The following is a 25,700-nucleotide window of genomic DNA, read 5'->3' on the forward strand; positions in this document are numbered from 1 at the left end:
CAAACGCGGTGGCGATGGCTCACGAGGCGTTCTATGTGAGGAACAAAACGGTGGCGAAGGACGGGTATAATAAGCGGCGGTCTTATCTTCCGTACAGGCAGGACCTGGTGGGGTTCTTTGCTAGTGTGAACGCCATGGGCAGAAGCTTTCCCCCTGCTCTCTGAACATCTAATAGGAATTTAACTATTATTTAACTAAATTTTGTTTTTGTTCAAGCAAATCGTAGTTAGTTTGAGGGTTATGCCTAATTATTTACACAATTTTTCGATTTAATTTTGTATACAGGTTGATTAGTGCACTAAAAAAGTGTGTGAGTTTCAGATTAAAAAACCTATGACGTATGATTTGAATGATTGTTAACCGTTGATGTATATATTCACATTTGCTCTTTTATTTTCTCGTATAAGACGTCATCTTTTTAGTGTGCCTGGTTTAGAAGTCAATTTAATCAGGTTTCATATCATTTTCTTCCCCAATAATGTTGATGTTTGTATCAATTTAATTAGGTTTCATGTCATTTTCTTTCAAAATACTTTCAAACGAGTGTTAAATTACCGAAAAATATATGATTCTTCAAAGAATAGTTTACATTGTACGAGTCCCGTCAATACGCCTTATGTTATTTTGGAAGTATTTTTGCTCACCACCATTTAGTGTGATGTATGTTCACCACTTTATTTATCACCGTTATATGAGTTTGAATTTTGAGATTTGTGTAGTGGATAAGCACAAATCTCAAAATTCAAACTTATCTAACTGTGATAAATAAGATGATGAACATACACCATATCAAATGAATTTTGAGATTTGTGTAGTGGATAAGCACAAATCTCAAAATTCAAACTCATCTAACTGTGATAAATAAGATGATAAACATACACCATATTAAATGATGATGAGCAAAAATGCACTTGTTTTTTTTTTTTTTTTTTTTTGTGAACCAATACGAGTCCTTTTCGTCCCGTTCATGGTGAAAAATCAGAAGGTGAAGGATCTTTTCGGTTTTCTAATTTGAAAAAAAGAAAAAGAAAAAAAGAGCACATTTGTCCAACTATGCTGCTGTTATTTTCCAATGGAAAAAGATTGTTTCCGACTCCGAAGCCTCTTTTGTGGGAATTCTGAGATCAATTAATTATATTCATTCATCATACATCTTATGATATGTTTTTATTAGATACTATTTATATTCAATTTAAAATTTAAAATAATTTTTAACTATACAATTTACGATGAACATACGAATTTTCATAAAGAAGAGCCGGAAAAAATCCTTATCCGTATCCTGTTGCACCACTTTCTTGCCCAAAATTTGGAAAATAAGAGAGTGGCAGTGGGAACAGATGGAAGTTGACACATTCTGATCAGTCCAAATCTGCCAGGTGCTGAGCTCAAGCCTCAAACTGAAAGCCGCCTTATGCCTGCCTCACGTGAAGAAAATTTTCAGTGCGTACTCGAAAACACAATTCGGTACAAATATCATAATATCATTGATTGAAATTTTTATTTTGTAAGTTTTTAATTAATTGTATTACATTAGGTATGACGAATCGTGTTGTTACCATACTGAAAAATCTTTCTTGAATCATCATCAATAATTGTTGAGATCATCATAATTATAATCATACTGAAAAATCTCTCTTAAATCATTATCAATAATTGTTGAGATCATCGTAATTACCAAGATTAAATGGTTGGTAGTGTTTGGCTTCATAACAAAGTGGGTGTCTCCATCGAGCGTTGAGTGAGGGAAAAGTGAAGCGACTGTCTCACAAAGCTTTTAGCCCTTGATTATCTATTTTTTTGATAAAATTTTCGGTGGAGCTGCTTTATTAAGACACCTCAACTAAAACACAAGCACATACTTACTTTTTACTTCTATGTATTATACAAATGATGTGATGGAAATTTTCATATTCAAGTTCTTCTCCTTCGTGAATTACTGGTTGCCAATCATCTTGAAATTCAATAATTTTTTAAAATGATTGAAAGTTTTTTTAGGTAAATTGTTTTTGAGTTTTAAAAACACTCGAAGTGCTTCTTGTAATAAACACTAATTATATGTTTTTTTGTATGAAGTACTTCAAGTTTTTTTTTTTTTTTTTTTTTTTTTTTTTTTAAATTTCACGCGCTTTTTTACTAAAATTTGATCATAAAAATAATTTCACCAACCATACTTTCAATCATTTTAAAATAACTTTCAAATGAATCGATGGTTTCAAAATATCCTTCAATAAATCAAAACATGGACTCCTTTCGATGTGAGTTGCTAGATGGATAGATAGATGTGAACTTGATGACATAAAGAAGAAATAACCAATGTGAGTACAAAATTAGTTGGGAGTGTGGGTCAAGCTGACTTTATTTCAGAAACTTCCGAGTACCAAATAATAAAAAGTGTTATTTTGGTGATCAATCCGAGGAAAGAAATCAGGATCATGCTTCGTTAGAGGCTTTGAAATTGTGTAGCATTTCATAAACTATTTATTTTATAGGGAGTTTGAACAAAAAGTTCACGGTATTGTTCACTTTAACGAAAAACCATATTTTTATTCTAAAAAATCAATCTTGGTACTATTCACTTCATCATTTATTTTGTCCTTATCATTAAAACTTCAATTTTTCAAATCATTTTCATTAGTTTTCCTTTAATTTATATGCTCTGAAGCCCCTTGATTCAATGGTGATCAATTCTAACATACATACACATAAATTTGTTCCACTCATTATTTGGTGGGAGATATTTTTCAGCGTGTCCCGAACATGAGACAAAATATTACATTTTATTAACAATTAGAAGAATTTTTTTTTTTTAAGTGTTCTTCAATTGTGTAATGACATGGGATGTTCGGCTCTTTTATTACAGTTACAGTAAAAAATTTCTCATTTGGTGGTGGTGATATCATGAATTGTTTCTTTATTAAATAAGTTCTTCATCAACTATCTTCTAAACCCAGTAGATGTATACGGAAAGAGATCTTCTCTAGATCTCTTTCCCCAAAATCATCAAATCAAGTGATCCGGACCCTTAAAATTTGATCCAACGGTAAAAAATTATTATAGCTTTTAAAATTTTTTACTAACTTCTCTGTTTTTAGCCGTTGGATCAAATTTCAAAGCCTGATTACTTGATTTAGTGGCTTTGGAGGAAGAATACCTTTATGTGTTGAGTGTAAAAAACCTTCTTATGACATTCTGAAGGGGTGTTAACATCAGTTGTGCGTGTTATGATAATTTGTTCATCTCAATTGATTTTAAAATAAAACATCAACTTTTTTTAACGAAAATAGCGCTCATGTCAAAGAAAAAATAATCTCATATTCTCAAGAATCCCTGTTTTTAAACTCTCAACCCTATTCTCCTAGATCTCAAGATCTAAAAAATTATAATTATTCCCTGTTCAATCTTACTTCAACGATAAATGATCATTTAATTATTTTTCTTACTTTCTTTTTACCATTAAATAAATATGAAACGGTGACAACCACGATACTCAGAGATCCCGGAGTTTAGGGCACGAGACTCTATAAACCCTAAGCTTAATTTGACGCCGCCGATATTCGTGGCTAATATCGCGGGAACAGAAAAAAATAAAAAACGAATAAAAATCTCGCGGGAGCACGTACCCTGCTTCTCCTAACTACTTCATACTAAAATTACAGAACTACCCTTCCAGCGGTCAACGTCATACCTTTCACGGGCACCGATTGGTCCAAACTTTCTTCACACTCATCCACGTGGCACTCCAGATTGTATGATCAGCTGGCACTCTCGTGACTGCCCACGCTTCAGAGAGTTCACTGGAACTGGATAGAGAGAGAGACACAGAGAGAGAGAGAGAGAGAGAGAGAGAGAGAGAGAGAGAAGCTTCTCGCTCCAGCACAATCTCGGCAACAAATTCTAACGGTTTGAATTTCCTCAACGGAAATAACCGTCACCGATTCTTCGGGAAGAAGAAGATGGCGACTCTGCAACTTCCGGGTTGCAGAGCTATCGATCGCTCTTCGCTTCCGCCGTTGATCAACGACTCTTGCTCTTCCTCCGCGTTCTGGGGACGACACGTGGCTTTCATCACCTCCCGTCGTTCCTCGACAGAGAAGCTCCGCTCCTACGGCGGGGCGTTTAGGATCGTGGCGAAGTCGGGCGGTTCGTCTGCGTCGTCGTTCAAGATGAACTTGAACGAGTACATGGTCACTCTCGACAAACCGCTCGGGATTCGGTTTGCGCTCTCCGTCGACGGCAGAATCTTCGTCCACGCTCTCAAGAAAGGGGTATTTCCGTTATTTCGTCTTCATCCGTGTCTCTATTTCTCTCTCTTGAACAAAAGTTCAGAGCTTTTCATTGATTGATCGATCGATTGATTTAATTTTTATTGAATTTGATATTGCAGGGGAATGCGGAGAAGTCCAGGATAGTAATGGTGGGCGACACATTGAAAAAGGCCGGGGATTTGTCCGCCGGCCGGCTCGTTGAGGCCACCGATTTTGGTGATACACAGTGCGTATGTCATTTTTTTTTTTGAACTTTAACGAAAAGTTGACAGTACGGTTCATTTTAACGAAAAATCATATTTTTACATTGATACTATTCACTTTACTCTTTATTATGTTATTTTTGTTAAAACTTAAAGTTTTTAAGTATTTTTCATTATTTTTTTTTTTTCCTTTCATACAAACCATATTCTACTTTAATCTAAATGAATATAAGACTGTGGGGGTAGAAATTCGAACTTCGGTGCATAGATGTACATCTGCTATGACTAATGTGATTACGCCCACGTCTGCACGCACGTAGTATGTCAATAGCATTTTTCATCCCGGTTGCATAAAATTGAAAAAGAAGTGTGCCGAAATTTCGAAATTGGTTCATGAATGTGTGTTCATTTTTGTTGTTTTTTTTATTTTTTTCAGTCTTTGGTTTCTCCAGGAAGATGCTGAAGGAGAAAACAGGATCTGTTAGCCTGGTTCTTGAGAGACCCTTCTCTCCTTTTCCAATTCAGCAACTGCTTCTTATGAATGATCTCGATAATCTGTTCAACAGAGGTAGAGTTTCTTTTGCAACTTGGAACAAGGCTGTGCTGGCTTCAGGTTTGCAGTCATCTCCGGGAACCGGTGGGAACTCTGGCTTTGTTACGTTCTCCTCGAAGTTTCTGAAACCACGAGGATGGAATTATTTGAGTGACCAAAATGGTCATATTCAATCACAAATGCAGAAGAATACTCTTGCCCAACCCCCGAGCCAGCTTGCTTGTATTTACGCTGAAGAGGAGTCCGGAGATGGAGAATGGGCTCTTGGGAACTTCCCACTGGATGAATATGTTAAGGCACTGGATCGCTCTAAAGGCGAGCTGTACTATAATCACGCTCTTGGTACGCGCTACAGTAAGGTGTGATGTTCATCAAATTCTTCGACTATAAACTTGCATTGAAAACTGGAGGGTGGATAAGATATGTTCGTTTGATAGTTCATATGAGTTACAGATAAATGCTCATTTGTTATGTTCATATGTCAGATTACTGAACAAATATATGTTGGATCATGCATACAAACAGAAGATGATGTGGCGGTGTTGGCGAATGTGGCGGTGAGTTACTGCTATACTATATACACATTGTATCAACTTCTTTTCTGTGTCTCTCTTTAACTGCTATGAAATTCTTGTTGGGGTTTAAAAATGCTTCACTATTCTAGAGATGTTTATCTCACAAAGAAAAATGTAACGCAGCAGAATTGATAGGCAAGAGAAAGAAAGAATTCTCAAAGTATTACACAAGGTTTTTATTCACTCACAAACTTAGTACAAAATGAAACACTCAAACACTCTTAGAAGCTTTGTTGCTTCTTCTTACTTCTTACTTGACACTCTCACTTCTTGCTACTTGCTCTCTTAGTTGTTCCAAATGGTGTGGATGCCTTCTCCTTTTATAGGCATGGATGGAACCTTGGAGAAGCATGAAAACATCATGCTAGAGATATCTAGATAATTCCACTACCTTCCTAAGCTAGAATTATCTACACTAATCTTGTATGTTGGTGGAATCCTCACCATTCTTCTAGACTCTTCCACCAACTTGAACTTTGCTAGAATTCTCTAGCATGTGCATGGATCTTTCTTTGTGTATGGGCCGGATCAATTATCTTTGGGCCAAGACAAGATTACAATTCAACATCCCCCCTTAATCTTGTCTTGTGACGCCAATTGAGTTTCTTAGTCTGACAAAGTCTTCTTGTTTGAGTGGCTTGGTGAATATGTCGGCAACTTGGTCTTGAGACTTCACGTATTCCACTTGCACATCCTTTCTTGCAATGCACTCTCTTAAGAAATGATAACGGGTATCTATGTGTTTGCTCCTGTCATGGAATACTGGATTCTTTGCTAGAGCTATTGCAGACTTGTTGTCGACATAGATCTTTGTTGGCTCTTCTTGTCGCATTCTTAATTCTTTCAGCAAGTTTCTCAGCCAGATTGCATGGCAGACACATGAAGTAGCAGCTACATATTCAGCTTCACAGGTAGAGAGAGTGACAATCGGTTGCTTCTTCGACATCCATGTGAATGCAGTGTCTCCCATGAAGAACACAAATCCAGTAGTGCTTTTTCTATCGTCGGAATCTCCTGCCCAATCACTGTCGCTATATCCAACAAGTTTGTAGTTATCAGAACTTGAATAAAACAAGCCAAAGTTAACAGTACCTTTGAGGTATCGAAGAATTCTTTTGGCCGTTTTCAAATGTGTAGTTGTGGGATTCTCCATGTGGCGACTGATTAATCCGACAGCATAGAGAATATCTGGTCTTGTGCAAGTCAAGTAGCGCAAGCTTCCAACTAGGCTTTTGAAAAATGTTGGATCTACGCTTTCTCCTTTGTCATACTTGGTTAGTTTGACTCCGCACTCCATTGGTGTGCTCACGGGCTTGCAGTCGTCCATTTTGAACTTTTTCAGTATCTCCTTTGTGTAGCTTTCTTGGGAGATGAGAATTCCTTCTTCGTTCTGCTTAACTTCAATGCCTAGGTAATATGCCATCAACCCGATGTCGGTCATCTCAAATTCTTTGGTCATCACTCTCTTGAACTCTTCAAACATGCTTGGATTACTCCCAGTGAAGATTAGATCATCCACATATAAGCACACAATCAAAATATCTCCATCTTTGACTTTGACGTAGAGAGCATGTTCATGAGGGCACTTGATGAAGTTGTTTTCCTGAAAGTACTTGTCGATGCGACTATTCCATGCTCGTGGCGCTTGTTTTAACCCATAGAGGGCTTTCTTCAGCTTCAGAACTTTGTCTTCATGCCCTTTGATCTCATAGCCTGACGGTTGCTGAATGTAGACTTCTTCTTCAAGGACTCCATTTAGGAAGGCGAACTTCACATCCATTTGTTGAATCTTCCAACTGTTTTGAGCTGCCAAAGAAATTAGTAATCGTATAGTTTCCAACCGAGCAACGGGTGCGAATACCTCATCATAGTCGATTCCAGCTCTTTGACTATAGCCTTTCGCCACTAGTCTTGCCTTGTATCTTTCGACCTCTCCATTGGCATTTTTCTTTGTCTTGTACACCCACTTGACTCCGATGGCTTTGTGTCCTTTCGGAAGAATAGCGAGTTCCCATGTATCATTCTTCTGAATTGCTTCAATTTCTTCATCCATTGCTTTCCTCCACTTAGTATCTTGCACTGCTTCTTGGAAGTCGACTGGTTCACAATCAGCAAAGAGACAGAAAAGTGTAGGATTATCAAGTCTTTCAGTTAGCTCATAAAGATCTCGTATACTTCTTGTGCGTGGTACTTCTCTTTCATTTAGACTCCCACTTGACAATGCTGATGCTGATGAATTACCATGATTGGTTGATGTTGGTGAAGTAGGTGGAGTAGTGGATTCTTGTTGAACCTCTCTTGCTTGCTCCATCATCCCTTGTTCATTCTCTTCTTCAAAATGAGGAAAGAAGTGAAGATCACCTGCATGTGGGCCAAAATCCCATTCTCCTTCTTCATCGAACATCACGTCTCGACTGATCACCGTCTTCCCATTGTTTGGATTATACAGCTTATAGCCTTTTGAATTGGTGTCATAGCCGATGAAGATGAACTTCTCACTTTTGTCGTCGAGTTTGGTTCTCCTCTCGTCTGGTACGTGTACATGGGCTATGCTTCCAAAAACTCTTAGATGAGAAATACCTGGTTTTCTTCCACTCTATGCTTCTTGCGGAGTTTTTCCCCACACACTCCTTGTTGGAGACCGATTGGATAGGTAGACAGCACATGCTACAGCTTCTGCCCACAATTCCTTAGGCAATTTCTTGCTTTTGAGCATGCTTCGAGCCATGTCGAGGATGGTTCGATTTTTTCTTTCCGCCACTCCATTTTGTTGAGGGGATCTTGGAACTGTCAAAGGTCGACGAATTCCATTTTCTTCACAAAACTCTTGAAATTCCTTCGAAGTGAATTCTCCTCCTCGATCAGATCTCATGGCTTTGATCTTGCAACCACTCTCCTTTTCTACAGCGGCTTTAAACTTCTTGAATGCTCCAAAGACTTCTGATTTCTGCTTCAAGAAATACACCCAGGTTTTTCTTGAAAAATCATCAATGAAGAGAAGGAAATAATTATTTTTACCCAAAGAGCTTGGTTTTATTGGACCGCACACATCGGTGTGAATGAGCTCGAGTGGCTTCTGGGCTCTTGTGGTCGACTCCTTTGGAAAGCTTTTCTTGAACTGTTTCCCAAGTAAACATCCTTCACAAACTTGATCAGGGTGGCTAATGCACGGTAAGCCTCGCACCATCTCCTTCTTAGATAATAACTCCAATCCCCCAAAGTTAAGATGCCCAAAATGAAGATGCCAAAGCCAAGATATGTCTTTGTAACATATCTTAAGACACTTTGCAACATCGTTTTGAATGTTCATGGGAAACATTCTATTTTTTGACATTTTCGCCTTGGCAATTAATCTTCCTTTGTCATCTCTAAGAAAAAGGATATAATTTTTCGTATGAAAATCATAACCTTTTTCTAAGAGTTGACCCAAACTCAAAATGTTGCTTTTCATATTGGGCACGTAGTAGACATTTGAAATTAATTGGTGATCGCCATTTTCCAAGGGAATAAGGATGTTACCTTTTCCTTTTACGGGTATTTTGGATTCATCTCCAAAAGAAACGTTGCCACTCACTGATTCATTGAGCTCTACGAAGATACTTCTTCTTCCGCACATGTGGTTGCTAGCGCCGGTGTCAAGGTACCATGTATAGTCTTGGTCTCCATCATTGTTCTTGCATGCTAGTAGCACAACACCATTCTCTTCTTTCTCTTCTTTCACATAATTGACCTTCTCATCAAGTCTGCTGTTTGGAGCTCTACATTCCCAAGCATAATGCCCAAACTTTTGACAATTATAGCATTGAACTTGAGATTTTTCATACCTTGAGTTTGAGCGTCCTCTTCCGCGACCTTTTATTGAGCTTTCTCCTCTTTCGTAGTTGCTATGGTTGTTTAAGTTCCAACCACATCCACGCCCTTGTCCACGTCCGCGACCTCGACCACGACTTCTTCCATATCGGTTTCTCTCGTTGTCGAAGCTTTCTTCTTTCTTCTTTGGCTGAACATGCGTCTTAAGGAGCTGCTCATCATTCCCTTGCCTCTTCTTATGTTTCTCTTCATATGCTTGTAGCGAACCCATTAATTGCTCTATACTAATTTCTTCCAAGTTTTTAGTTTCTTCAATCGTCACGACAATGTGCTCGAACTTGGGGTCCAACGAGCGTAGTATCTTCTCCATAATTCTAACATCTTCTAACTTTTCTCCGTTTCTTTTTAATTGATTGGAAACGGCTAAGACTCTTGAGAAATAATCAGAGATTGATTCAGACCCTTTCATTTGTAGAGATTCGAACTCACCTCTTAATACTTGAAGATGAACCTTTTTCACTTGTTCGGCTCCTTTGTAAGAGGTTTGAAGCTTCTCCCATGCTTGCTTGGCAGAGGTTGCACTCGAGACCTTCTCAAAGCCATTGTCATCTAATGCTTGGTAGATGAGGTAGAGAGCCTTCTTGTCTCTCTTTCTTGAATCTTTCAAACTCTCCTTCTGGGGTTGAGACAGAGTAGCTTCATCTTCTGGCTCAGTGTAGCCTTTCTCCACGACTTCCCAGACATCGTGTGCACCCAAAAGGGCCTTCATTTTGATACTCCAATTATCGAAGTTGTTGCTGTCGAGCACTGGAACTTGGAAGGCTGCCATAGCATTGCTAGCCATAGCTCTGATACCACTTTGTTGGGGTTTAAAAATGCTTCACTATTCTAGAGATGTTTATCTCACAAAGAAAAATGTAACGCAACAGAATTGATAGGCAAGAGAAAGAAAGAATTCTCAAAGTATTACACAAGGTTTTTTTATTCACTCACAAACTTAGTACAAAAGGAAACACTCAAACACTCAAACACTCTTAGAAGCTTTGTTGCTTCTTCTTACTTCTTACTTGACACTCTCACTTCTTGCTACTTGCTCTCTTGGTTGTTCCAAATGGTGTGGATGCCTTCTCCTTTTATAGGCATGGATGGAACCTTGGAGAAGCATGAAAACATCATGCTAGAGATATCTAGATAATTCCACTACCTTCCTAAGCTAGAATTATCTACACTAATCTTGTATGTTGGTGGAATCCTCACCATTCTTCTAGACTCTTCCACCAACTTGAACTTTGCTAGAATTCTCTAGCATGTGCATGGATCTTTCTTTGTGTATGGGCCGGATCAATTATCTTTGGGCCAAGACAAGATTACAATTCAACAATTCTTCGTGCAGGGAGTTACTGCTATACTGAATTTCCAAAGTGGATTTGAGACAGAAAATTGGGGAATAAATTCCAACGCAATAAATGAGTCATGCCAAAAGTTCGATATTCTGATGATCAACTATCCTATAAGGTAACGAAACAATCTGTGCGCTATTCTATTTATCGATGAACAAAATTTATCTTTCTTTTGAAGTCACTTCAAATCATGGAGGTTGTGCATTGAGTTTCAGAAATGGAAATGAGTTTCTGAAAGTGTCAAAATGTAATGCTTTAAACAGCTCACTAACGAGGCCTCATAAAACTTCTGAACCTTTTCTTTTGCAGGGATGGAGATTCTTTTGATTTGAGGAAGAAGCTGCCATTCTGTGTGGGGTTATTATTACGCTTATTAAAGAAGAATCATCGTGTGTTTGTTACTTGTACAACTGGTTTTGATCGGTCTCCTGCTTGTGTAATAGCATACCTACACTGGATGACTGATACTTCCCTTCACGCAGCTTATAATTTTGTCACCGGGTTGCATTTATGTAAGCCTGACAGGTTAGCATCTCAACCATCCTCTTTTCTTTTGAGTTTTATACATTATGAAAAGGAACATGTTAGCATGAAATTTCAATGCAGACCGGCAATTGCTTGGGCAACATGGGATCTTATAGCCATGGTGGAAAATGGGAAACATGATGGACCTCCAACACATGCTGTGACATTTGTATGGAATGGACAAGAGGTAGTTGACAATTTCAGTTTCAACTTCAATTTGCTACGTATACTTAGCAGTGAAATTGATCATTGTATAAATCGGAAGGGACAATGCAAGAAATTTCTTTCTTGATGCCTTGGCGTAGGACTAGATCTGTAGATAGTTTTAAGAACGTAGTCTTTAAGGCATTATACCGCTCTGTTGTTGAGCAGTAATAGAACTTATTCTGTTTCTGTTTGTGCTTCCTGATTCAGTCTGTCTTGTTTTACAGGGGGAGGATGTAACCTTAGTTGGAGATTTCACTGCAAACTGGAAAGAACCAATTCGGGCAACTCACAAAGGTGGATCCCGATGGGAAGCAGAAGTCAGACTTTCACAGGGAAAGTAAGTAAAAGTCATTGTGTTTTTTTGTTTATTATGATTAGAATCAAAATATGAGATCTAATGCCTTCGGTTAACTTGTAGTATTGAATATTCTATCAAGCTAATGCATTGCTGCTTGTTAATCTTTTCAACTTCTCATAGGCTAGCTAATCTTGAAAAATGTCGCATGATGAGTTTATCTAAATTCATTTTAAGCAGTGATATGATGATCGTCTGCAGGTATTACTACAAGTTCATTGTTAATGGGAATTGGCGGCATTCAACATTGTCCCCATCTGAAAGGGATGGAAGTGGGAATGTCAACAATATAATCATTATTGGCGATACTGCCAGCGCGAGACCTTCTGTTCAACACCCGCAAAAGGTCAGTGCACTAATATGCATTTCTTTTTTTGTCGATTGTGTTCTTTTCTTACGAATTTGAGCAAGTAGATTAGACCATTGAACTTGTTTTCTCTTCCGGTAAGCAAAAAATTGGACTTGTATGCTTTTCCCCCTAAATGACACTGATGGATGATGGTTGTTTTGACATTTTGCTGTTTTAGGATGTGAATATTGTGAAGGTGATTGAGAGGCCATTGACAGAAAACGAGCGCTTCATGCTGGCAATAGCTGCTCGTTGCATTTCATTCTCAATATGCCCGATTAGACTAGCTCCAAAGTAGGTTGGCAAGTACACCATACCGCGATCTGACGATTTTTCGAGGCTAGAACATACAGATCATGCAAATTAGTTTCTGCTGAGTCCCTAAAATAAAGACATTTTCATAAATGTAGCATGATGCAATTCTTGAGGTTGGTCTGTTATCGCTGCCTTTCATGGGGCTATATGTTACTGATATCAATAAATTTGTTTTACAGCACTTGCACACTATCCATGGAAAGCTTATGTACAAACAACCCACGTGATGGATGAAGTAAAAAGCCACAATGGTTGGCAACGCCAAAAAGGCGGTATTCCAAAATAATCACCTGATGTTAAGGAGATAAGTTAAAATACATGACGATACGTGATAGACTTTTTGTAACAATATGATTTCATTGCTTGATTTACAAGTATATATGTGAGATACAAGGAGATTACTTACAAGGAAAATATAATCCCAAAGATAAGATTACACAAAATAATTAGGCTTTGCAAGAAATTAGGGGTTGACCGGATTTGTCAGGATTTTGTCTATCAACGACTACATTGAGAAACTTTTTAGTGTACCCGAAACAATGCACCACAAGTCATTATATAAGTGGAGAGAATTTTTATTTTTCAAGTGTCCCTCCACTTATAATAACAATATGGTGTATCATCTTGTGACCCAGACACATTGAAAAATCTCTCTCCATCACAATGGCTGGGAAGCGGGGGCCAACATCAGCATATGCCATCTAATCTAAAGTATGCCGGAAATATGACACAAGGATGTCGACACATTGTTAATTAGGAAATGTCGACACAGTGTTTGGTTAGAAAATGTCGACATGTATCATAACGCAATCGGTTTAAGTCACCGACGGAGCTTTTATAAGAGTTTGCATCAACTTATCAGACACTCCCACCCTTCTCTCCCACTTCTCGAGAAGAGCTTACCTGCAACTGAGATGCTAAGGTGATGGTATTCCAAACCAATTATGCTATGTCATGTTGAAAAGTTGAAACATATGACGGTCTGTGATGGGCTTGAAATGCCAACACCATCGCATCTCATGTTCCACGTAAGTTACTCTCCACTCTCCCTTATGGTGCTCTACCAACTGCGCAAGGCTGCATTGTCCCCATTTCAGTTGAACAATCATGGGACATGAAGGTACGATCTTTTAGTTTTCATTTAATTTCTCTGCTTCGAAAAATAGAAGAAACTAGGATTAATGAACGAAGGCTATCGATCTTATGATGAGTGCAGTGCAGAAGAGCCACCAAACGTTGTGGAATTGCCTATTGTGGGTTTAATTGGGCAGCCCAGAGGCCACAACAAAGATTAGAGAGTCATAAGTCATAACATATTCGACGGAGAGATTTTTCAGTATACACAGAATGTAGGATGCAACACTACATATCATTATACAATGGGAGGAGGTTATTTTTTCAAGTGTTCCTCCAATTATATGATGACATGTAGTATGCTGCCCCGTGTTCTGGATATAGTAAAAAATCTCTCATTCGAGAGACTCTGTCTTGTCATCAAGTGTACACATTTATGTTTACACATTGCTCATCACGTTACTACCATGATTGTATGACACACAGCTATAATATATGGCATAGCATAGAAAAGTGAGAAATCAGACCGCAGGTTATACATAGTGGCTATTAGAATCCACAGGAGCCATATGTTTTAAGGATAGGAGTAGGACCTTATCTGTGTAATCCATCACCCACGCATGTCCACCATTAATTCCAATTCAACCAGGATATTAGAGATGCCCAGAACCAGAAGCTAGCATGTCTTCTTCAATCCTTTCGTTTTTATTTTTTATTTTTTTATTCTTTTGGATTTCACATTTTGGCTTTGTGGTATATATAAGTTAACTCTATCTACATTGTCTGCCATGCATGAAAAACTGAAAATGATATATAAAGATATATTTTTGCGCACAACTCTCAAGTGATGGTGATGCTCACCATTATATTTATTATCATTAGATGAGTTTAAATTTTGAGATCTGTGTAATAGATAGACACAAATTCTAAAATTTAAACTCATCAAACAGTGATAAATATGATGGTGAGTATTACCACCACTTGAGGATGGTAAGCAAAATTGCACTCAATATATATGGGGAGTCTATACATTGACATTGGATATTCGAGACTGAATGTGGAAAGACGAAGAGTCTTTCTAGTATATAACAATGTATAACATATACTCCACATGCAATGATATTTAATCTTCTAAACCTTAAAAGAGAAACGAACTCGTGACATGTAATGGTTTAAAACGCTGATTCAAGAAATACTTAATAAAAAGAGAAATGTGGGTTACCTTTATGAACAATTTGATATATATTAAGTAACTCAACCAGAATTTAGAAGCAATTCATTTGAGAGGGACTGCAGGTTGACCCTACGAATGGGATGGTAGGTTTCATTAAATTGTATATCTTTTCCTTGTTCATCAGTCACCAAAGTAGATAGCTAGCTAGGAGATTAGGAATTGGGAATGAAATTATTTAAATTGGTGACACATCATTTAGTTTGTAAATTTTGTGTCAAATTGAGTCTCCCTAACATTACTCATAAATTAATATGTATGTAGTTCAACAAGGCAAAAACACAAATGGCGCAGCGGCAGGTGGCAAACAAGTAAATTTTTGGTTTAGAACACTATAATTATGTAGTGTTATTATTATGTTCAAATTGTTATGTGCATGTCTTTTATTAACGTACCTTAATATGTAGAATGATAACACTAAACGGCAGTATTTTCGGTACACAAAATAATATTTGTGACAAACAGGCAATGCATGAAAGTAGCTTTTTACGAAGACGATGAAGGAAAAATTAAGAGTAGCCCTATTGTATATGACAAGGGCAGATAGAAGGTGTAGCGATGCATGATGGCTATGCAATGCAAATGGCGAGTGGTAGTGAAAGGAGATAGAGAGATTGGGTTCATCTCCGACGTCCAAACCTCATCCATGCAGATTAGAAGCTCTCGTTGACTGAGCTTTCACTTTCACTATTTCACTATTTGAATAGAGGATGGATTCAACGGTGAGGTGTATAAAGCCAGGCAGTTCAAGAGTTCTTTGGCCACCATGTCTTCAGCTTCGTTAGTTAAGAGCTTCAACCTCACCTCCTCCGCGTCCTCCGCCCTCTCTTCTGCTACCAGCAGGAAACCTAGTTGTATTTCTGCCAGGATCAGCACTTCTTCTTCTTCTAGATCTCCTCCTCCAAACCTTATCCAAAACAAACCTGTTAACTCCGTTCCTGCTATCACTCGGGTACTCTCTCTCACTCTCTCTATATCCTTCAACTCATCATGTGTACATTAGTTTCAAGTAGTGTATATGACAATGTGACTGCCCTAGGCTCTGCACTCGACATCGAAAACCTGACGATAGTCACTGACACTAGCAGTTTCAAAGGGCGGGATGTGTAAAAGGTCTACTAGCTGGTTGCATGTAAATATGACGATACAACCACTATTAGGCCTTTTACCTATCCCATCCTGTGCCACTAAGTGCCCGTGATTATTGTCAGTTTTTCTTGCAGTGGCTGCGGTTGTCTGAAAATATATGTATTGCAGCCTCATAAATATTTACGGCCCTGGTAGCTCTTTGGTTCACGTGGTGAAACCGGGATAGGTAGAGAACTCTACTGGTGTACAATACCAGACTTGAACACGTTTGATTATACATGTTCATTGTGATCTATGATTAATCAGTGTTCTTATCACACAACCAATCCTCTGCTTATCGGGATGACGTGCACGCTGTTCATTGATTCAACATCCTTTAAAAATGACACATGTATGGTTTGAATCCAAGTAAATAAAAAAGAAAAATGACACATGTATGGTACTAATTTTCCCTAATCGATATTTAGGTGAAATAAAAAGGTATAAAGGAAGAAGTACATGTTAACAAATTAAATGTTAACATATTATTTGCGTGTGTGAAAAATAATTAGAAAGAAGAAATGGCAAAGGAGTACGAGGAGGCCATTGCATCTCTGCAGAAACTTCTCAGTGAGAAGGAGGAGCTGAGAGCTGAAGCGGCTGCGAAGGTGGAGCAGGTTACAGCCGAGCTGGCGACAGCTGAGGCCGGCGGCGCCACCAAGCCTTATGATGCCGCTGATAGGCTCAAGAGCGGCTACATTCACTTCAAGAAGGAGAAATACGAGTATGCTCTCTTTTTACTAAATAGAGGATTAAACGAGATTAGCTTCCGACTGACAGTCATACATATATATATATATATATATATATTTGCAGACAAATTAACTATAACCATTTTGTGCCTTAATTTAACAGCAAGAATCCAGCTCTGTACGGTGAACTTGCCAAAGGACAATGGCCCAAGTTTATGCTGTTTGCTTGCTCGGATTCTCGAGTTTGCCCATCACATGTTCTGGATATGCAGCCAGGAGAGGCTTTTGTTGTCCGCACAGTTGCTAACTTGGTCCCACCGTATGATAAGGTTTACATATTTCCTCAGACTTTTTATGTGTTCTGCCACAACAAAACGTGGCTTTTTGTGTGTCCCTGTATATATAATATTGAACGAGATTTTAATTTAATTTTCTCTGTACGTGTTAATAGGTTAAATACGCTGGGACTGGGGCGGCCGTTGAGTATGCTGTCTTGCATCTCAAGGTAATTAATCCATGCATTTTAGTTTAGTTTCTTGGTTTTGTAATAATTAATCGTATTTAGCCAAATGCTGTTTTCATTAGTAATATTAATCTTGTGTATGTAATATATATATTTGTAGGTTTCATACATAGTGGTGATTGGGCACAGCGCCTGTGGAGGAATCAAGGCACTCCTGTCTATTCCAGAAGATGGGTCTACCCTCGGCACGTAAGCAAGCAACCCACTCTTATCAGCTTGTTTGTAAATGATTTTAAAATGATTAAAAACGTTTTTGGTGAAAATCTGTTTGAAACTAATTTCTAATAAAAATTCAAGTAGATACTGGAATAACACTTTAAGTGCTTCATGCAAAAAGCACACATATAGTACTTCTTCCGAAAAGCACTTAAAAGTGCTTTTGAAACCCAAAAAAAATCTCATCACAAATATTTTTAATCATTTTAATACACTTTCAAACGAGCTCGAATTGTTTTTGTTAGAAGTACTTTTAGTTTAAACAAGTCAAAATTTTCATTTAAAGTCTAAGTGCTTTCAGTTGTTCTTCCAGAATGCCCTTCTACGAGCCAAAAACATCTTTTAACATTTGCTGCCAAAAGAACTCTTAACTGTTTTAGGTTGTTAGAAAGTACTTCTAGCTCTTCCAGAAGCAACCCCAAACAAATTAACATTACACTTATTTATTATCTTAATTGCGAAATGATGAATGGATGGTGCAGTGACTTCATAGAAGACTGGATTGGTGTCGGATCGCCGGCAGCGAAGAAGGTGAAGGCAGATCACGGTGCTGATACTCCTTTCCCTGAACTATGCAGTCATTGCGAAAAGGTTTGTACCGACACATGAATCCACGTATTTACTGGTTAGCACCGTATTAACTTACTAACCGACTGAAACGAGTGCAGGAGGCGGTGAATGTATCGATCGGAAACCTGCTGAGCTATCCGTTTGTAAGAGAGGGTTTGCTGAAGAAAACCCTAGCAATCAAGGGAGGATACTATGACTTTGTCAATGGACATTTTGAGCTCTGGGATGTTGATTTCAGCCTCAACCCCACCTTCTCCGTATGATCGTAATCACATAATTCCCATGCAACTCAATTGCTTCCTAATTAATTATCGTTAAGTACTTCTAATTTATTTCTTAATTTCATCTGCAATGTCCTCGGAAGCACGTCTGCAAATGTAATCGATATTTCGCAGCAATAATTATAATTTCCCCGAGCTTGTAATTACCTGGTTTGCGAATAAATAAAGGGAATGGTTTTGCTCACTTCTTTCAAGTGGTTGTGATGCTCACCATCCTATTTATCATCGTTGGATTAAGTTTAAATTTTGAAATTTGTGTAGTGAATGAGATCCACGTTGGCTCCTTTTGTTTTCTTAAAATTTTATTGAATCGTAATTACTATTTTTTTATAGTTGAAATTTGTTTCCGTTGAGTGTACTGCAATTTTCGTGTTTTGTTTGTTTTAGGTTAAGGAGGTGGCTACCGTACTGCACTGGAAGCTCTAGGGCATTTGAGAGAGACAAGTGATGATTACGTACAAATTTAAGCCACTAATTTCGTTTCAAGAGTTGAATGTTATAATCTTCATCCATATCCCAAGTTCTCCATAATATTTCTACCTAGCTTTTGGGTTGTTCTATTTACATCAAGGCAATGTGACCGTCTCATTGCACTTACTTCACATCATCGTACTTGTACATTAAAATAGTTTAAAATATCGCTACAACTGCACAACAATTATCCATTCATCATCGTCAACATATCAAATCCCAAAGCACGCCAGCCTTATCCACGAGAGATTTTTCAGTGTGCCTTATACACATACGTCCTATGTCATTATATAACCTGGAATTTGATGCTTTTACTAGTGCAGCCTCATACCCGAAGATAAATAAACCCGACCCATATACACATACAAAAATAGTCTGCATCATAAACATGGAAGATTCAACTACAATATATCGACGGATAATTGTGTTAATTACAATAGTTTATGTACAGCAAGATCCTTCTAAAACTATCAATACATAAATAATGGCGAGATGTTCCCTTTTTCGGTTAACTGAGAACTCATTAGATCAAAGGTGATTCGTTCCCAATCTATAGGTACTGTATTTTAAATACGTATGCTGAACCATTCAACTGGTCATGTCTCGTCGGCCTTTGATTCAAGCACAACAGGGATTTTCTCCTTCTGATCACCGCGCAACACTTCCACAATCACCTGAGTTCGGAAGATCATAATGTTGAAATATTAAAAATGCTTGAGAACAAATTTACCTTAGTTTGGCCGAAGGGAGAAAAGTGCGTTTGTGTTAGAATGGTTCCAACAAGGGACGGTCTGATGTGATAAGAGAACATACCTGATCGCCCACTTTACACTGATCGAGAATTCTATACAAGTCGCTGCCATTGCTGACCTTTTTTGCATTCACAGATGTTATAATGTCACCCAATATGAGTCTACCATAGGCGTCGCGCTTGGTTGGTACCAGTCCCTGCAAAATGGAGGTTCATCAGCTCCAGTTTTGTCATTTTATCCAACAAAACGAAATGAGTTTCTGTAGCACATGAAACTTGGATTAGAAAAATAGGAAAGGAGAGAATACCGCTTTGCCAGCTGGACCGTTAGCTGGTGCGTCTAAGACAAGCACACCACTTAACCCCAACTGTTCAACAGATTGATCAGGTGCAAACTTAATCCCTAAAATAGGTCTCGTGACCTTCCCAAATTTGACCAATTGGTCAACAATACCATTTACCTGAACAGGTTAAGAATTTAAAATACAAGTCAGAAGGTTTATATCGAAGCATGTTAAAGAACGAATGTCAATGGAATGAACTTCATGTGATGTGTACTCACCGTGTCAACTGGAATTGAAAATCCAACACCGGATGATGCACCGTTTGGAGAATATATAGCTGTGTTTATCCCGATAAGGCTTCCTGTACTATCTAGAAGTGGCCCCCCACTATTACCAGGATTAATGGCAGCATCTATCTGTATAACATCTTGAATTGGACGGCCAGTAGCAGCAGAACTAATTTCTCTACGAAGCCCACTATAAATAGCAGAAAGAGTGCATCAGTGAAAGAGCGTAGAATGAGAATGAATGGAAAACAAGACCATTGTTGCCAATTCAGGCATGTCAATATCGAGTCCATGGAATTCGTACCTGATAACGCCAGTGGTAAGAGTATGATCAAGCCCAAACTGCAAAGTTACATAAAACAGAAATCAAATTGTCAGTTAGTTTAACCATATGCTTAAAGCCATAACGAAACCCTTCACACAATAGTGAGTGAATGATCATCCAATTATAAGCCCTGTTGCAAGAAAGAGATGTTCCTTCATAACCAAAAACAAAGGTCATTAAATGTACTAAAACTTGTTAAGCCTCCGTAAGCACAATCATGTTGATAGATGAGTAAAATTACTGCACCTAACCCATTATCTATTGATAATTGAACTAAATGAGTATAGTGATACATAACGATATCTCCATTGTATTTCAAAGAAAAGACAAGCATAATGCAGAAAACATGTTGAAAGTAAAGTAATACTTACAGGATTGCCAATAGCAAACACCTTCTGACCAACAAGCAAGTCTGCAGATTGACCAATTGGAATAGGCCTTAGTTTCTCTTTGGGAGCATCAACATGTAGAACAGCAACATCCTTGTCTTGGTCAAATCCAACAACCTTGGCATTAAAAGTTGACTGATCACCAAGCGTGACCCTGTAAATAAGTAGCAGTTTTTAGAATGCAAACCATGAGGAAAAGTACCATTAGCTGAATTTGCAACCAAAAGGTGTCCAATGCACGACCGGAGAAAAGTAAGTATACTGAAGACCGGCCCTTAAAAAGAGTGAGATGATGAAGGCGCTATCTAGAAAAGCAAATCAATTAATCAGACATACAGTGGACAAGATTCCATTGATGGCAAAAGTAGTTTCAACATAAATATGAAGGATTCGGAACGCAATGAACTAAAAGGGTCTCAAAAGTTCAAATGCAAGCCATTACATCTTTCTAATCCCGGACTCTACAAACTCCATAATCTGGTAACATGATGCTTATGTTATGGGCTATCAAAGATACAACCCATAACGGGAACTAAGCTGCAAACTTCAGCAAAATTACAACAAGCTTATCAAAACTGAAGTAGGTCCAACAAGCTTATCAAACTTCGGTTAGCAATACATATGATGCTTAGGCAAAGCAGAACCACATTAAAGCATCACACTGTTCTGATAATATAACCAAAGTAACAATTCCGAACCAAAACTTGATGCAACAAAGCAGCAAATGCATTTCAACAAAGAAAGAATCAGAAACCAACTGACCTGAGATCAGAAGCGCCGCGAATCACGTGGTAATTGGTGACAACATTGCCGTTTTTATCCCACACGAAGCCTGATCCAGACCCCTGCGGCACCTCAAACACGTCCAAAGTAAACGCATCCTGCCTAAAACCCACAAACACCAATCACGCAAAAAATCCCAAAAATCACAAGTTAAACCGAAATAAAAAGTGCAGATATGGCGGCTAGAGCTATGTGCCCTCCGCCCGAGTGCGAATCCCGCTCTCCGCAGTTTAGATTTATTTAAAGTAGGATATAGCTTGTATACAAAAACTAAGAGAAATTGAAAATTTCCAAAAGTGGCTCAATTTTCAGCAAAATCCAAAAGGTTCAAACTTCAACAGTACCTGGCTGCAAGATTGGTGATGTAAACAACAGAGGGAGTGTTCTCTTGAAAGAGCTGAACCGTGGCGAGCTCATCGGACTGCAGCTTCCTCGGCGGAGTGACGACGAAAGCGGAGGCGGGATCCACATCGGCGATGAACAGGGAAAGCGACAGAGCCGCCGAAGCGCAAAAAATGAGCAGAGATTCGAGACCCGAGAAGAAGGGGTTCTTGGTGGCGAGCAGAAGCTTGTGGAGGCACGGGGGACAGTAGGACTTGTACGGCGGGATCAGAGACCGCTTCTGGGATTTGCGGTGGAGGGAGAGGATGGGGGAGGTTGAGGCTGCGGGTTTGTGAAGGGAAAAGGATTTGGAGAGAGGGAAAGGAAGGAACTTTCTGTTTGGGGAGCGAGAAAGTGGTGAGAAAGTTGGGGAGGAAGAGTGGAAGTGTGTGGAAATCAGTGAAGAAGCAGCCATCTGGTTATTTTCTCCTGCACAGCTGCTCCAGAAGCAGTGTCCGGTTCGATTCCTATTTGTTATTTATATCCAAGCAAATTATATAACGAACATTGTGGTGGATTGTCTTGTAATGAGAGTTAGTTGGGACTCAATGCAAGACTAATAAAGAGAGTGACTTACGTGAAACGAGTTATTATCATTGTAATGTTTAGATTCAATAATAAAATATTGAAAAGTCACTCGGTATTACGGTCTGGTGGTATTTTTCTTCATTTCGGAGTGAGAGGTCTTAGTTTGAATATCGTAGATGGCAAATTCGATACCAAATTAGGCTGCTTATTGTGTGGCTTTGTTGAACTCCCCATCTACTTAGTGTAAAAACATCGATGTACTAAAAAAAAAATACTAAAAAATATTCAAGTGTTTTCACATGATATTACATTATTGAACTAAAACGCCAGAGTAATCCTAAACCTAATTCATGCAAATTATTCTCCTGTTTACAAATGCTTCTAGACCATCTAATAACGGTTTCTTACAACAAAAAATACTTGATCATATTTTGCGAAAATAAAATAAAATAAAATGTTTCCAGACCTTAGTGCTTGTGTAGAAGCAGTTGCCAGAAAAGCATTTGAACTTTTGATGTAAAAAAAATATTTATAATAAAAACGCTTCTAATACATGTGTATAAGAGTATAAGTGTTTTCTACGTAAACAATCTAAAATGGCTGCAGATACAATTGTAAACACTTTGTTTACGTACAACAATATTAGAAATTTAGTTATCTATTACACCTGTTTTAACAAACTTTCACACCATTTTCTTAACAAATTATTAGGACGTTCAAAATCCAATCCAATCCAATCCCAATCAATCGGTCTAATTACAGCGAATTTCGATGACTTCAACGGATTAGATTGAATCTCGAATTCAAAATCCAACATGGTAACATATGATTAGTGTAAACCCCTGAATTATGAAACGCAATTACGGAACTAAAAACAATTGATTAGAGTCTCCCAAAAGGCAGCATGCATATTCACAACACGCAGGATGTAAGAACCCGTCCCGGGTTTTACGTAAGAAAATGGGTATTTTTGTATTTTCACTAAGTTTGGAGGGTACCTTCCTTTTTAAAATTGTTTTTCTAGCCTTAATTGGTGAGCCCAAGGGGCCCACCCCTGTTTTTGTTCCCCGGTCTCTTCCCTTTTTCCTTTTCCTTTATTTTTTTTGTTACTGAAAAGTCTCTCTCTTCTCCCTCACTCTCTCTTCCCGTGCTCTCTCTCCTTTCTCCTCCTCTCGGTGCTCCTTCCTCCGACAAGAACACACACACACACACACCCATGCCCACACCTATAACTCTTTTCTAACCCTGTGGTTGTGCTTTGGACGTCAAACCACGAAGAAAACCACCTCGGAGGCATTTCCCAGTTTCCGGCGAGCACCGCACCTTTCGAGGCAATTTCCGGCCAAACCACGGCGATTTAGCCGGCGTGCGAGATGTCAATCTCTTCGTCTCGCTGAGTACTACAACTTTCCTTTTTGTTTCACCCAATTTCATTGAGTATTGAAGAAGTTATACTCATTTGAATCTTACCCAGTTTCCGGCGACCTCAGTGACTTTCGAGGCGATTTCCGGCCAAACCACGGCGAGTTGGCCGGCGTGCAAGGTATCAATCTCTTCGTCTCGCTGAGTACTACAACTTTCCGTTTTGTTTCACCCAATTTAATTGAGTATTGAAGAAGTTATGCTCATTTGAATCTTACCCAGTTCCGGCGGACACCCGTGGCTTCCAGGCTGTTTTCCGGCCAACTCCGACCACGATGACGGGAACCAAGGGTATATTTCGATTCCTTACCTTCGGGGCTTCAATTTGGTATATTGAATGACATGTTTTGGTTGAGTTTTGAGCTCCAAAGGAGCTTGGGAATTTTCCGGCCGAAAACCGGCCTTCTCCCTCCTTGGAATCCGGCGACCACCAAACCCAAAGGCCTTTGGGCCTTTCCTGCCAAGCCCAAAACCCTGGTTGCAAGCCCAAACCCATTACCCTTTTATTTAGGCCTTTGGGCCATGAGGTTTCAAACCCAAATCCACTTTCCTTCTAATCCAAACCCAACCCACCTAAAACCTAAACCCAATTACCCTAACCCAAAACCCTAAAGCCCAAACCCGTGACCCGTTGACCCGTTGACCTGGTCAACGGTCGGCGTTGACTTTGACTTTAACCGGGTCAACGGTCAACGTTGACTTTGACCGTTGACTTTTTGAGTTTTCGTGCGGGAACCCTCCTAGGCTAATTTCGACGTTCTGAACCCGTTTTCGATGTCCGTTTTCCCAAATTCAATCGTTTGAGTAGAGTTTGACTAAATGTACCATTTATGTGTTTAGGGGCGATTATCTGTGGCGTTTCCTTCTTCGCTAGATGGCGTGGCTTTTCGACGGCGAAGTACTGTGAGTGGACCCCTTCTAAAAATGCATGTTTTTGATAGTAGAATTGCATACATGAAAAGCATGATTTGATGATTATGTTTTATGAACGTTTTACGAGATAACATGCTTATTGAGGCTAGTTTGAATTATTACTATTTTTCCTATAACCCATGTTCTTATAGCATATCTGATGGATGACGATATGATATTTAGAACATGTTTAGAACACCTCTTTATAGTATAGATGATGGATGACTTTATACTATGAAGTTGATTTTCAATATATGTATGTTCACTGGTTTTGTACTTACCTAGTGGTCCCTTCCGCTACGGGACGTAGGGATAGATCCGGTCCGTCCCGGGCGACGGTTTGGTGTTGGCATAGGGCCTGGAGTGTGTTTTCCTCTGACTGTCTGCTCAGAGACGGGGAGCCGGCAAGGGGCCTGAATGCATTTTCCTCTGACTGTGTGCTCAGAGACGGGGAGCCGGCATGGGGCCTGAAGTGTTATATTGGACATTCACTAGTGATTATTATTTTATGCGAATGATGATTTGAGACATTGCACGACATGCTAGATTTCGGAAAACCTATGTTTCTCATTATACTTGTGTTTTCATAAAAACTGGGGGTTAATACGTTGATAACTGTTTTATTATATATATATCAACTTGGTCCACTCATGTTTGTTTTGCGCCCCCTTCAGGACTTAGAATCGAGGTATACAATCCCGACGTCCAGGCACTTCCGCATCGGCATCTTCGAGTCCTCTCGGTGTAGGACCCACTCCTTTGTTTCATTCAATTTTATATTATTTTCTTTTAGTGTTCTAGATTAGAGGTGTGCTCTGAACATGGTCCTTATTTGCATATTCATTATTCTTTTATATTTATAAGCCTTATTTATCACTTGTTTTCAGCATTT

At 38.8% G+C, this 25,700-nt stretch overlaps 4 protein-coding genes and 1 long non-coding RNA gene across 6 annotated transcripts in view; 4 read left to right on the forward strand and 1 right to left on the reverse strand.

The window, feature by feature from the left end:
* Positions 1-164, forward strand: part of LOC137739269 (uncharacterized) — an 864-nt gene extending 700 nt beyond the window's left edge. The window contains exon 1 of the mRNA XM_068478822.1: positions 1-164. This exon is cut by the window's left edge and continues 700 nt beyond it. Coding sequence (XP_068334923.1) covers positions 1-164 — 164 coding nt within the window.
* A 3,678-nt stretch (positions 165-3,842) lies between these two features.
* On the forward strand, positions 3,843-12,809 carry LOC137741033 (phosphoglucan phosphatase LSF1, chloroplastic-like). The gene is made up of 10 exons (XM_068480841.1): positions 3,843-4,268; positions 4,388-4,494; positions 4,924-5,383; positions 5,510-5,581; positions 10,803-10,924; positions 11,119-11,334; positions 11,416-11,521; positions 11,766-11,878; positions 12,098-12,242; positions 12,424-12,809. The coding sequence occupies exons 1-10, from the start codon at positions 3,957-3,959 to the stop codon at positions 12,541-12,543; spliced, it is 1,773 nt and encodes a 590-aa protein (XP_068336942.1). The 5' UTR covers positions 3,843-3,956; the 3' UTR covers positions 12,544-12,809.
* A 2,819-nt stretch (positions 12,810-15,628) lies between these two features.
* LOC137739166 (carbonic anhydrase 2-like) lies at positions 15,629-18,987 on the forward strand. Its single transcript, XM_068478681.1, has 8 exons — positions 15,629-15,817; positions 16,506-16,717; positions 16,849-17,014; positions 17,137-17,190; positions 17,309-17,397; positions 17,907-18,015; positions 18,093-18,251; positions 18,663-18,987. Exons 1-8 carry the CDS (start codon positions 15,632-15,634, stop codon positions 18,699-18,701), a joined length of 1,014 nt encoding a protein of 337 aa, XP_068334782.1. The 5' UTR covers positions 15,629-15,631; the 3' UTR covers positions 18,702-18,987.
* Positions 18,988-19,109: 122 nt separating this feature from the next.
* On the reverse strand, positions 19,110-22,398 carry LOC137739165 (protease Do-like 1, chloroplastic). Its single transcript, XM_068478680.1, has 8 exons — positions 21,910-22,398; positions 21,545-21,667; positions 20,765-20,936; positions 20,373-20,410; positions 20,060-20,258; positions 19,806-19,958; positions 19,560-19,694; positions 19,110-19,420 (listed from the first exon to the last, which is right to left on the reverse strand). The coding sequence occupies exons 1-8, from the start codon at positions 22,359-22,361 to the stop codon at positions 19,343-19,345; spliced, it is 1,350 nt and encodes a 449-aa protein (XP_068334781.1). The 5' UTR covers positions 22,362-22,398; the 3' UTR covers positions 19,110-19,342.
* Positions 22,399-24,116: 1,718 nt separating this feature from the next.
* LOC137738798 (uncharacterized) overlaps positions 24,117-25,700 on the forward strand; it is a 44,468-nt gene continuing 42,884 nt past the window's right edge. The window contains exons 1-3 of one of the 2 annotated variants that reach the window (XR_011069056.1): positions 24,117-24,187; positions 24,737-24,799; positions 25,483-25,677. This is a non-coding gene — a long non-coding RNA (uncharacterized lncRNA). Of the gene's footprint in view, positions 24,188-24,736; positions 24,800-25,482; positions 25,678-25,700 lie in introns of those variants that run through there. The other variant, XR_011069057.1, reaches the window with a different exon arrangement.

The sequence above is a fragment of the Pyrus communis genome, chromosome 7 (genome assembly GCF_963583255.1).
Source record: "Pyrus communis chromosome 7, drPyrComm1.1, whole genome shotgun sequence".
Lineage (NCBI taxonomy): Eukaryota > Viridiplantae > Streptophyta > Magnoliopsida > Rosales > Rosaceae > Pyrus > Pyrus communis.